The 12,500-nt window shown below is 42.7% G+C and overlaps 1 protein-coding gene across 5 annotated transcripts in view; it reads right to left on the minus strand.

Moving 5' to 3' along the window:
- LOC140726389 (ETS-related transcription factor Elf-2-like) overlaps positions 1-12,500 on the minus strand; it is a 165,691-nt gene that overhangs the window by 74,991 nt on the left and 78,200 nt on the right. For 4 of the 5 annotated variants that reach the window (XM_073042701.1, XM_073042700.1, XM_073042707.1 and 1 more), the window contains one exon: positions 11,394-11,559. In XM_073042701.1, coding sequence (XP_072898802.1) covers positions 11,394-11,559 — 166 coding nt within the window. Of the gene's footprint in view, positions 1-10,354; positions 10,470-11,393; positions 11,560-12,500 lie in introns of those variants that run through there. The other variant, XM_073042703.1, reaches the window with a different exon arrangement.

Below are 12,500 nucleotides of genomic sequence, written 5' to 3' on the forward strand. Positions count from 1 at the left end.
AGGGTCTTGCAATCACAATAAAAATGTCCAAGACAACCTCTTCTACCGTTTGTTGGATTGCGCATCACCTCTGACACCTTCTTTCCTGGGAAGCTGAAGCAGGCTGTAACAGAGAGCGCAACAAGTCCAGCTCCACCACTATCGAGCATCTTGCTGGTGGGGTGGACCTGCCTTACTTAATGTTAATATCCAGCAGCGTCTTGCGATAGTAAAAAAAAAAGACAAAGTTCTAAGTAAATTTATTATCAAAGTACATCTATGTAAACTTTTACAACTCTGAGATTCATTTTCTTGTGGGCATACGCAGTAAATCCAAAAAACACAACAGAATCTATGAACGACCTCATTGATGAAAGGTCGAATAATTGCACCTTTGTTTGGACTCAGAGAGGCCACTGTTTCCAAGTGCACTCCATCTCACCAGAAAACACTGGCACACCTCAGGATGTGTGCTTCACCCACTGCTCTACTCTCTCCACAGCCACCACTGTGCGGCTAGGCTCAGCTCAAATGCCATCTGTAAATTTGCCAATGACACAACTACTGTTGACAGAATTTCAGATGGTGATGAGAAGGCGTACAGGAGTAAGGAAGATCAGCTGGTTGAATGGTGTTGCAACACCAACCTTGCACTCAATGTCAGTAAGACCAAGGAATTGATAGTGGACTTCAGGAAGGGGAAGGTGAAGGATCGCACACACCAGACCTTATCGAGGGGTTAGCAGTGGAAAGGGTGAGCAGTTTCAAGTTTCTGGGTGTCAACATCTCTGAAGATTTTTCATGGTCCCAATCTATTAATGCAATTCCAAAGAAAGCACGGCAGAGGCTATATGTCTTTTGGAGTTTCAGTATATTTGGTATGTCACCAAAGACTTTGAGCAAATTTCTAAAGATATACCATAGAGAGCATTCTAACTAGTTGCATCACCGCCTGGTATATAGGGTGGGGGTGGGGGGATTCTGCACAATTTAGGAAAAAGATGCAGAAAGTTGCAATCTCAGCCAGCTTTATCATGGGCAAGAGCTTCCCCAACACTGAGGACATCTTCAAAAGGTGTTGCCACAAAAAGGCAGCATCTGTCATTAAGGACCCCCATCATCCAGTATGGCCCAAGAGATCATATTTGGTCTTGGTACTTATATTCAAAAGTCTGTGTTTTCCATCCCTGCTATTCACTGTAAGGTAGGCTACTAATCTTGGATGTCCAACTCCCAATATCCCTTATTGCCTCAGCTGCAGAGAGCTAACGTAGTACAGGTGGTCCCCATTTTCCGAACGTTCGCTTTACGACAGCTTGCTGTTACGAAACAACTACATTAGTACCTGTTTTCGCTAACCAAAGAGGATTTTCTCTTTTACGAAAAAAGATGCCCACTTTATACGTGTGTTTACCCCGAGAAAGACTACCATGACCGTGAAGCCTTGTGCGGGCAGTTGTGTGCGCATGCGTGTGCACGTACGTATGTATGCGTGTACGTGCACATGTGTGTACGTGCCAATTTTTTTTCTGGCTGTCTTCCCAATTTTGTTAAGTAAAACTACACCGTACATACTTTATAGCTACTTTATATCGGCTGTATATTTATCATATCATTCCTGCTTTTACTATATGTTTGTGTTATTTTAGGTTTTATGTGTTTGGTTTGATTTTGGAGGTTATTTTTTGGGTCTGGGAACGCTCAAAAATTTTTCCAATATAAATTAATGGTAATTGCTTCTTCGCTTTACAACATTTTGGCTTACAAACGATTTCATAGGAACGCTCTACCTTCGGATAGCGGGGGAAACCTGTACCTCACTGAACTGCCTACTCCCAGTGAATACATTTCTCTCAAGCTGAATTTTATCCATACAACTTGCTGCCACTTCTGCTTCCACGTTCTTTCTTCTCTCTGCAATGCTGGCAATTAACTAACTATCCACAATTACATTCTTTGCAAGTTGTCAATGTTATATCCAATACAGACTGGTTTCCAGATCTTAACAATCTATAGATTGTTAATAGATGTAGTACTGATAAGTACCAAACACAAAATACTGCAGGAACTCAGCAGGTCATGCAGCATCTATGGAAAAGAGTAAAGAGTCAACATTTTGGGCCGAGACATTTCATCAGGACTTTATGTTTATTTACAAGTAGCATTAATTAACCATTATCAGTTTGCATTCACTTTAACAGTGCACTGGTTTTTCAATGTATTAATCACACACTGGGGTAAAAATATACTCGAGTTATTGTGTCCACATTGGATTTTTATCCAACATATTGAATGCTGATGGCAATTGTAGCAAGATGGGATAGGGAACTTTGAGGTTGAATGAAGCTGCCGTTTGCTCCTATGTGCTGTACTCCAACCACCGATGGGGATGCGCAAGGCTGCTGAGGAACAGGTTGTTGGACTCTCTTGATTCTTGGCCTCATACACAACCAAAGGCATGATTTCATGAAGCCAGAGAAAACCAGTTGACCAATCACTGCACAGCTATGCAACTGAGCTACTCTTCCTGGTGTGACAGTGAGGCGGAGCCGCAACCACAGCAGCAGCACAGGCACAAGAATAGTCTTCAGCAACTATCACACTCCCAGCAACATTGACAACAACTTACAGGGATATCACAGACTGCCGACAGAACCTCTCTCGGTTGCAACAGACATCCAATTTTCCTTGCTATTTTCACTAGTTGTATGACAGCTCCCCTGCCCTCCCTTATACTCTAAACTAAAACCCCATGGTTGAGACTAGAGCTTTCAGTGTTGAATGCTCCATTACAAAAAATTCAAGTCACACACAATGAAAACCCTCTGGCAACATGGCTTAAACTGGTTCACCTGTCATATGCTGGTGTTTTGTACATGGCAACAACTCTGTCCAGTATCCACATATGAGACACCCTGAAGTCTTTCAGCTAAACAAAAACTTCTTCTTATTGTGCAAGCTTCGCCCAATGTAGTCGAGCTATTTGATAACGACCACATAGTTGCAAACGGCAGACAAGGAAAACTGGAGCCACGCAAAGTGTGTTTTAAGAATGTAGTTATCTAGGTGTTGTAAAGCTGGAAAAGGTTGCAGAGGTGATGAGAGGCTGTGAAAAGCTTGGAAATCACAGGATGCAGTCAGTGGCTACTTTACTGGTGGAGTGAAACCCGCTGTGGTCTTCTGCTGCTGCAGCCCATCCACTGCAAGGTTCGACATGTTGCATGTTCAGAGACGCTCTTCTGCACACCACTATTGTAACGCATGGTTGTTTGAGCTACTGTTGCCTTTCTGTCAGCTAGAACCAGTCTGGCCATTCTCCTCTGACCTCTCTCATTAACAAGGCATTTTCACCCACAGAACTGCTGCTCACTGGATTTATTTTTGTTTTCCCGCATCATTCTCTGTAAACTCCAAAGATTGCTGTGCATGAAAATCCCAGAACATAGCCGTTCTGAGTTACTCAAACCACCCTATATGTCACCAATCATTCCACGGTCAAAGTCATTTAGATCACATTTCTTTCCCATTCTGATGGTTGATCTGAACCTCCTGACCACGTCTACATGCTTTTATGCACTGAGTTGCCACCACACAATTGGTTGATTTGATATTTGCATTAATGAGCAAGTGTACAGGTATACCCAATAGAGTGACTGGATATATTGTATATTTTAATGCTGCAAAGATGTTATAAAAGGAAAGCATTTTCCAGCAAACCGTCCAAAAACAGGTATTCAATTATTACTTAACAATGTATAAACTCGCAATTAATAAATTTTAATACTTCAATGATCCTTAATAATACCAATCCACACAGCGAAAGGGGGATGCATTTATCAAATTATGTGCCAATGAAAGTAGTGTCTGAAAAAGCACTGTGAATAGGAAAAAATTAATTTAATCACCAAACAGTATGTCCAGCACTGAGGTTACGTTGATAAAGAATTTGGGAACAAATGGAACATTTCATTGGACATAAATCAATGAAAAAGTTCAAGTTCAACATTCAAAGTAAATTTATTATCAAATTACATGTATCTCACCACTTACAACCTGAGATTAATCTTTCTGCAGGCATTCATAGTAAATATAAGAAACACAGTAGAATCAATGAAAAGTTGATAGAAACCACTCAACAGGAAGAACAAACAACCAATGTGCAAAAGACAACAAACTGTGCAAATACAAAAGAAGAAAAAATAAGCAATGAGTATTGAGAAAATGAGTTGAAGTGGGAACAGTTCTGTGATGGGACAAGTGAAGTTATTCCCTCTGATTCAAGACCCTGATGGTTTCCAAGTTCAAAGTACATTCATTATTAAAGTATATGGACTATATACAACCTTGAGATTCGTCTCCTTACAGGCAGCCACAAAACAAAGAAACCCAATAGAACCCAAAAATGATAGACAATAGACAATAGACGCAGGAGTAGGCCATTCGGCCCTTCTAGCCAGCACCGCCATTCACTGTGATCATACACAATCAGTACCCCGTTCCTGTCCTCTCCCCATATCCCTTGACCCCGCTATCTATAAGAGCTCTATATAATTCTCTCTTGAAAGCATCCAGAGACTTGGCCTCCACTGCCTTCTGGGGCAGAGCATTCCACATATCCACCACTCTCTGGGTGAAAAAGTTTTTCCGCATCTCTGTTCTAAATGGCCTACCCCTTATTCTTAAACTGTGGCCTCTAGTTCTGGACTCACCCATCAGCAGGAACATGCTTCCTGCCTCCAGCGTGTCCAATTCCATAATAATCTTATATGTTTCAATCAGATCCCCTCTCATCCTTCTAAATTCCAGTGTAAACAAGCCCAGTCGCTCCAATCTTTCAACATATGACAGTCCCACCATTCTGGGAATTAACCTTGTGAACCTACGCTGCACTCCCTCAATAGCAAGAATGTCCTTCCTCAAATTTGGAGACCAAAACTGCACACAATACTCCAGGTGGGGTCTCACCAGGGCCCTGTTCAGCTGCAGAAGGACCTCTTTACTCCTATACTCAATTCCTCTTGTTATAAAGGCCAGCATGCCATTAGCTTTCTTCACTGCCTGCTGTACCTGCATGCTTGCTTTCATTGACTGATCTACAAGAACACCTAGATCTCGTTGTACTTCCCCTTTTCCTAACTTGACTCCATTTAGATAGTAATCTGCCTTCCTGTTCTTGCCACCAAAGTGGATAACCTCACATTTATCCACATTAAACTGAACCTGCTATACATTTGCCCACTCACCCAACCTGTCCAAGTCACCCTGCATTCTCATAACATCCTCCTGACATTTCATACTGCCAGCCAGCTTTGTGTCATCAGCAAATTTGCTAATGTTACTTTTAATCCCTTCATCTAAATCATTAATGTATATTGAAAACAGCTGCGGTCCCAGGAATCGCTACACATTGTTTCCTGTCAGCCAGCCAATTTTCAATCCATGTCAGTACTCTGCCCCCAATACCATGTGCCCTAATTATGCCCACTAATCTCCTATGTGGGACTTTATCAAAAGCTTTCTGGAAGTCCAGGTACACTACATCCACTGGCTCTCCCTTGTCCATTTTCATAGTTACATCCTCAAAAAACTCCAGAAGATTAGTCAAGCATGATTTTCCCTTCATAAATCCATGCTGACTCGGACTGATCCCTCTACTGCTATCCAAATGTGTCGTAATTTGCTCTTTTATAACTGACTCCAGCATCTTTCCCACCACTGACGTCAGGCTAACCGGTCTATAATTCCCTGTTTTCTCTCTCCCTCCTTTCTTGAAAAGTGGGACAATATTAGCCACCCTCCAATCCGCAGGAACTGATCCTGAATCTATAGAACATTGGAAAATGATTACCAATGTGCGAACGATTTCTAGAGCCACCTCCTTAAGTACCCTGGAATGCAGACCATCAGGTCCCGGGGACTTATCAGCCTTCAGACTCAACAGTCTATCCAACACCATTTCTTGCCTAATATAAATTGCATTCAGTTCATCCATTACTCTAGTTCCTTTGGCCACTATTACATCTGAGAGATTGTTTGTGTCTTCGCTAGTGAAGACAGATCCAAAGTACCTGTTCAACTCATCTGCCATTTCCTTGTTCACCATAATAAATTCACCCTTTTCTGACTTCAATGGCCCAATTTTGGTCTTAACTATTTTTTTGCTTTTCACATACCTAAAGAAGCTTTTACTATCCTCCTTTATATTTTTGGCTAATTTACCTTTATACCTCATTTTTTCTCAGCGTATTGCCTTTTTTGTTATCTTCCGTTGCTCTTTAAAAGCTGCCCAGTCCTCCAGCTTCCCGCTCATCTTTGCTATGTTATACTTCTTCTCTTTTATTTTTATACTGTCCTTTATTTCCCTCATCAGCCATGACCACCCCTTACTCCCCTTAGGATCTCTCTTCCTCTTTGGAATGAACCGATCCTGCACCTTCTGCATTATTCCCAGAAATACCTGCCATTGTTGTTCCACTGTCTTCCCTGCTTAGGGTATTGTTCCATTGAACTTTGGCCAGCTCCTCCCTCATAGCTCCATAATTCCCTTTGTTCAACTGTAATACTGACACATCCGATTTTCCCTTCTCCTTCTCAAATTGTAGGTTAAAACATATCATATTATGGTCACTACCTCCTAATGGCTCCTTTACCTCGAGGTCCCTGATCAAATCCAGTTCATTGCACAACACTAAATCTAGAATTCCCTTCTCCCTGGTAGGCTCCAGTACAAGCTGTTCTAAGAATCCATCTTGGAGGCACTCCACAAACTCCCTTTCTTGGGGTCCAGTACCATTCTGATTCTCCCAGTTTACCTTCATGTTGAAATCCCCCATGACAACTGTATCATTACCTTTGTGACATGCCATTTTTAACTCTTCATTCAACTTACACCCTACATCCAGACTGCTGTTTGGGGGCCTGTAGATAACTTCCATTAGGGTCTTTCTACCCTTAGAATTTCTCAGTTCTATCCATACTGACTCTACATCCCCTGATTCTATGTCCCCCCTCGCAAGGGACTAAATATCATTCCTCACCAACAGAGCCACCCCACCTCCTCTGCCAGTCAGTCTGTCCTTTCGATAAGATGTATATCCTTGAATATTCATTTCCCAGGCCCTGTCTGCTTGAAGCCATGTCTCTGTTATTCCCACAACATCGTACTTGCCAATTTCCAACTGAACCTCAAGTTCATCTACTTTATTCCTTATACTTCATGCATTCATATCTAATACTTTTAATTTGTTACTCCCCTCACCTTTCATATCAATTCCTATTTCACTTGGCCATACTGTATGATCTCTTCTTGAGCTTTCTACTCCATTGATTCTGTCGTCCTTTTTAACTTTTCCTATTTTCACTTTCCCTTTAACTCCATCCTTATATTTCCAGTTCATCCTCTTCCCCCCACTACTTAGTTTAAACACATCCATGTTGCAGTGGTAAACCTGTCTGCCAGAATGCTGGTCCCCCGCCTATAAAGGTGCAACCCATCCATTTTGTACAATTCATCCCTACCCCAAAACAGATCCCAGTGGTCCAAGAATGTAAATCCTTGCTTCCTGCACCAGTTCCTCAGCCACACATTCAGATCCATTATCTCCCTGTTCCTGCCCTCTCCAGCATGAGGAACTGGAAGCAAACCGGAGATAACCACCCTGGAAGTCCTGCTTTTCAGCCTTCTTCCCACTTCTCTTAAGTCCCGCTGCAGAATGTCCTTCCTCTTCTTCCCGATGTCATTTGTGCCGACATGCACTACCACTTCTGGCTGTTCACCTTCACCCTTGAGGATTCCCTGCAATTGGTCCGTGATGTCCTGGATCCTAGCAGCAGGGAGGCAACACACCATCCTTAAATCTCGCCTGTTGCCGCAGAAACCCCTTTCCGTACCTCTTACTATGGACAATCCATGTAAGCAATAAAAGTAAGCAAATTGCATTTGGAACTGAAGTTCATGAAGGCGAGTCCACAGCCACAAAACAAGTCAGTCATCCTGCAGCTGATTCAGAAGCCCATTTAACTGCAGTTCAAAGCCTCAGTTCAGCAAAGAGATGAATAAACCTTGTGGAGCAGTCAGCTGAACTGGCTTGCACTCACCTCCAGCCCCCACACCCTGATCTTTTCAATCTGGCCCAATGGTTAAACAGTTCAAACCTCAGGTTGTTCCTCACTTTTAGACCTGGGCCCTGCTTCTTCGATATACTCTTGGGCCCAGGCCCTGCTACCTCAGTTCGGCCAGTACCAGACCTTTCCAATTCAGTCTGGTGCTTAAATTGATCAAACCTCAAGTCTTTGCTTGCTCTCGGGCCCGGGCCCTGCCGCCTCAACTCTGTCTCGCCTCAGTTCTGCCGCAACGAATCCCCTCCAAGTCCCCTTCAACAACGGCCAAATATTGGCTCATTCCTCATTCTTGGGCCCAGGTCCCACCGCCTCGTTTCGGCCCATACACACTGTGCCATAACCATCCTGCACCTTCATTCACACTGCAAAAAAAATGCCAGTTTGTACAGCAGTTCAAAAGCTCAACTCCAAAAGGGAAGTTACAGGGCAGTGATTGCAATGATCATTTTCCAGAAAACGTGTGACTGATAAAGTAGTTAATAGTTTTGTTTGCTACCAGCAAGTAGTTGCTGAGCTTCACCAGTGGCATCTTAAGCCAGAACCGGTTGAGAGGTAGTAACTGTTCCAGAACCTGGTGGTGTGGGTCTTGAGGCTCCTGTACCTTCTTCCTGATGTCCGCAGTGAGAAGAGAGCGTGGCCTGGATGGTGGGGTCCTTGATGAACGTAAGGTTTTACATGTGATGGATTGGGCCATATCCACTACCTTTTGTGGGCTTTTCTGTTCAAGGGCACTGGTGTTTCCATAGCAGGCCGTGATGCAACCAGTTAACATACACTGCACCAGACGTCTATAGAAGTGTTTCAAAGTTTTAGACGACATGCCACATTTTCACAAAATTCTAAGTAGAGGAGGTGCCATGTTTTCTCATAGCGGCACTTACATGCTGGACCCAGGACAGATCCTCTGAAATGATAGCACCAAGGAATTTAAAATTGCTGACCCTCTCCAACTCTGATTCCCAGTGAGGACTGGCTCATGGACCTTTGATTTCCTCCTTCTGAAGTCAATAATCAGCTCCTTTTGGTATTGCTGACATTGAGTGAGAGGTCATTGTTGTTGCAACACTCAGCCCAGATTTTCAGTCTCCCTGCCATATACTGATTTGTCACCCCCTTTGTTTCGGCCTACACAGTGGCATCATCAGCAAACTTAAAAATGGCAGTGAAGCTGTGCTTAGCCTCACAGTCAACAGTATAAAGCAAGTAGAGCAGGGGCTAAGCACACAGTCTTGTGGTGCACCTGTGCTGATGGAAATTGTGGAGGAGACGTTGTTCCCAATCCAAACTGACTGTGAGAAAATTCGAGGATCCAGTTGCACAAGGAGGTATTGAGGCCAAGGTCTTGAAACTTACTGATTAGTTTTGAGGGGATGATAGTATTAAAAGCTGAACTGTAGTCAATGAAGGGCATCCTGAGAAGGTAATATTGTGCAGAAAGAGGCCAAATGGCAGTTTATGTGTACTGGCAAATACATTTTGTTACATGTACAACTAATTCACGTCAGTGAAGAATGCACAGGGGACTCGTACATCAGTAATCTTTAAAAGACTACTTAAGTAGTTCCAGCTCAATATCTCAGATCTCCAGGCTCTATACAACAATGCTGATCTAGTGGTTCAACTTGTAAATTAAAATATAATTTTTAAGCTCAATAGGGGGTGCAATCCACACTGATGTAACCTGAACTTTCAATGATTAAATTTACTTTGCAACCTCAACTGTAACAAGAGACACCTTGCTAAGTGGGAGGGGTGAAGATCCAACCAAAACAGTAAAACTCTGATAATCCAGCACTCTTTGGACTGGCAGATTTTCTAGACTACTGGATGCTTCCCAAGCCTGAGAAATTTTGCAGCAAATCTGCTGAGTTCAACAATTTTATTTTATTTAAAGAGTGCAGTAACGGCCCCCTTTCGGCCCAACAAGTTTGCATCGTCCAATTGCACCCATGTGATCGATTAACCTACTACCCCTAATTCTTTGGAATGTGGGAGGAAACCAGGGCATCCGGAGGAAGCCTACGTGGTCACGGGCACATGTCCTTACAGACAGAGGCGGGAACTGAACCCAGGTCACTGCGACTGTAATAGTGTTACATGAGCTGCTATGCTATGTGGTGCCCAAAACCACATGCTTTAGGTAAGGCCAGAACACACAGCCTCGGTACAAGTACGGCACACTAACTGATTGTGTCAAGTGTTCTAAAAGTTCAAGCACTCCAGAAACATCAATCCAGCTGCCTATATCCCTTACCATGGAGATCCAGAACTCGTCCCTGGTTCCAGCCACATCTGGACCATGGTCCAGACCCCATCCCTGGTCTCTCTGCTGACCAACAGATCTGCACTCGCATCCCATTTGAAGTCTGGAGCTCTGGCAAACACTCCAGAGTAATGCATGAGCCAGAAGTTAGATCGTCAGTATTTCCAAATGATTGGATATCGAGTCATCAGAGTTTTACTGCATATTGAGACCCCACAATATGGCAGCAGGTCACCTCATTCCTGTAAAACAATGCTCAGCACAACCTAATATCACTCATTGATCACAGCATTTTCTGTGGAAGCAAGCAGACAGAAGGTCAATGTTCACCTACATAGAGGGAGAAATTTGAAAAGAAAAGTAACACTTACCTTCTTACCAGGCAATTAAGGAGCAGCACTGGCTGTCAAGCACACTACCATCCGCTTCACAAACAGGAATATAGCAAGCAATTTAAAAGCTGTATCAATTTGGGTAACACAGTGATGCAGCAGGTAGAGCCAATGTCTCACAACTCCAGTGACCTGACTTCCAAAGCTGTCTGTGCAGATTTGCATATTTCCCTGCAAACCCCATGAGTTTCTCTCTGGGGGATCCGAAAGATGAGCTGATGGGAGCATTAATTGGTTACTCTAAACTACCCCTAATGTAGATGGGTGGCAGGACAGTCAGGGTGAAGTTGGTGGGCAAGTGGCAGGAAACTGATTATGGGGAAATAAATAGGGGGAGGGGGAATGGGATTGCTCTAAAAGTTAGTGTACTCTCAAATGCGCTAAATGATCTCCTATGTTGTAAGGAAGAAGGACGGAAAATACAATGTTTCAAAGCATCCATTTAATCATTTAGTATGTACCGCTGTACGTTAACTATTTCCAACAATTTGCTTCTACAACCTGGGTAAAATAGCCAACTTATTTTCGCTCCAGCTGAGTTGTTGTGCTGGAATGTGCAGATTGTAGGGATGAATCCCACTGCATTTCCATCACAATCCTGCTCCCCCTTCCAAGCATCCCATCCGTATAGTTCTTACCTGCTTCTGCTGGATCAGTCTCAATCTCCTGTTCCTCAGCAACATCTTGCATCAAGTAAGTTTCATCGTCATAGACCAAAATCTGTGCTGCATAGCTCTGATCGAGCCTGGCACTGGGAACTGGCTCTACAATCACTGCAGGGTACCCTGGACCCTTTTCTGCATCCTGCGAGACAAGGCAGTAGAAACATAGGCAGAATTGTAAACAGATATCATTAAGATACTCTTCTCAGCACAGTATTTTTAATGGCTTTGCTTCTTTGTATTTTGTCATTCATTTAGTCATAACTGCCATCAGGAACACAACTAATTTGCTTATCTTTGTGCAATAGTACCACAAGCTAAGCAGACCATACAAAAGGAGAGCTAATCTCAACTTCCCTCTTCACAGCTCCCACTACTCTATACTAGATATGGTGAGGAAAAACACAAATGATCTGGGGTTTTTTAATAAATAGTGAGTTGATTAGATGGGCTGAATGAACTTCGGCTGTATTATCTTAATTTTAGTCTTTGGATTGAATGTAATCCAGCATAACTCATTAATCATCAACTGCTGAATATGAAAGAGAGAATCATTTTGCTAAATTTACAAGATTAATTACAGAAATCAGAACCATAAGATTGTTATCCATTGATGTTTTTTAAAAACTTTATTGTATTTAATGGTTAAGTCTTCAAACAGATAAAGGGTGTGATCCCAAAAGTTAAATTGGTTTGAATGTCAAATGCTTCAGATCATACAACAACTAAGTGGAACACTTTACATTGAAAAGCTGGAATAGGAGAGAAAAAAATTCAATCTACCCACTCGTTTCCTACACTTTCAAATGGGTTCTCCATTTTTAACTTAGTTGCTTAAATGAATATTTATAGAATAGACTTCAAGTGGTCTTAAAACTTCTGCAAATCACATAGGCTGGAGTACATCTCAACACCTTCAACAATGCAGGCAAAGTTAAAGATAAGTTTGGAGTCCTCAATTCCACATACGTCCAACCCCTTCAACAAAGCCGTATGAATGATGGGCACCAGGTAAGGACAGAATTGAACCAGCTATGGGTAACATTCACTATCTCTATGAATATTCGCACTGCTCACTATGAA

This window comes from Hemitrygon akajei, chromosome 4 (assembly GCF_048418815.1).
Source record: "Hemitrygon akajei chromosome 4, sHemAka1.3, whole genome shotgun sequence".
Lineage (NCBI taxonomy): Eukaryota > Metazoa > Chordata > Chondrichthyes > Myliobatiformes > Dasyatidae > Hemitrygon > Hemitrygon akajei.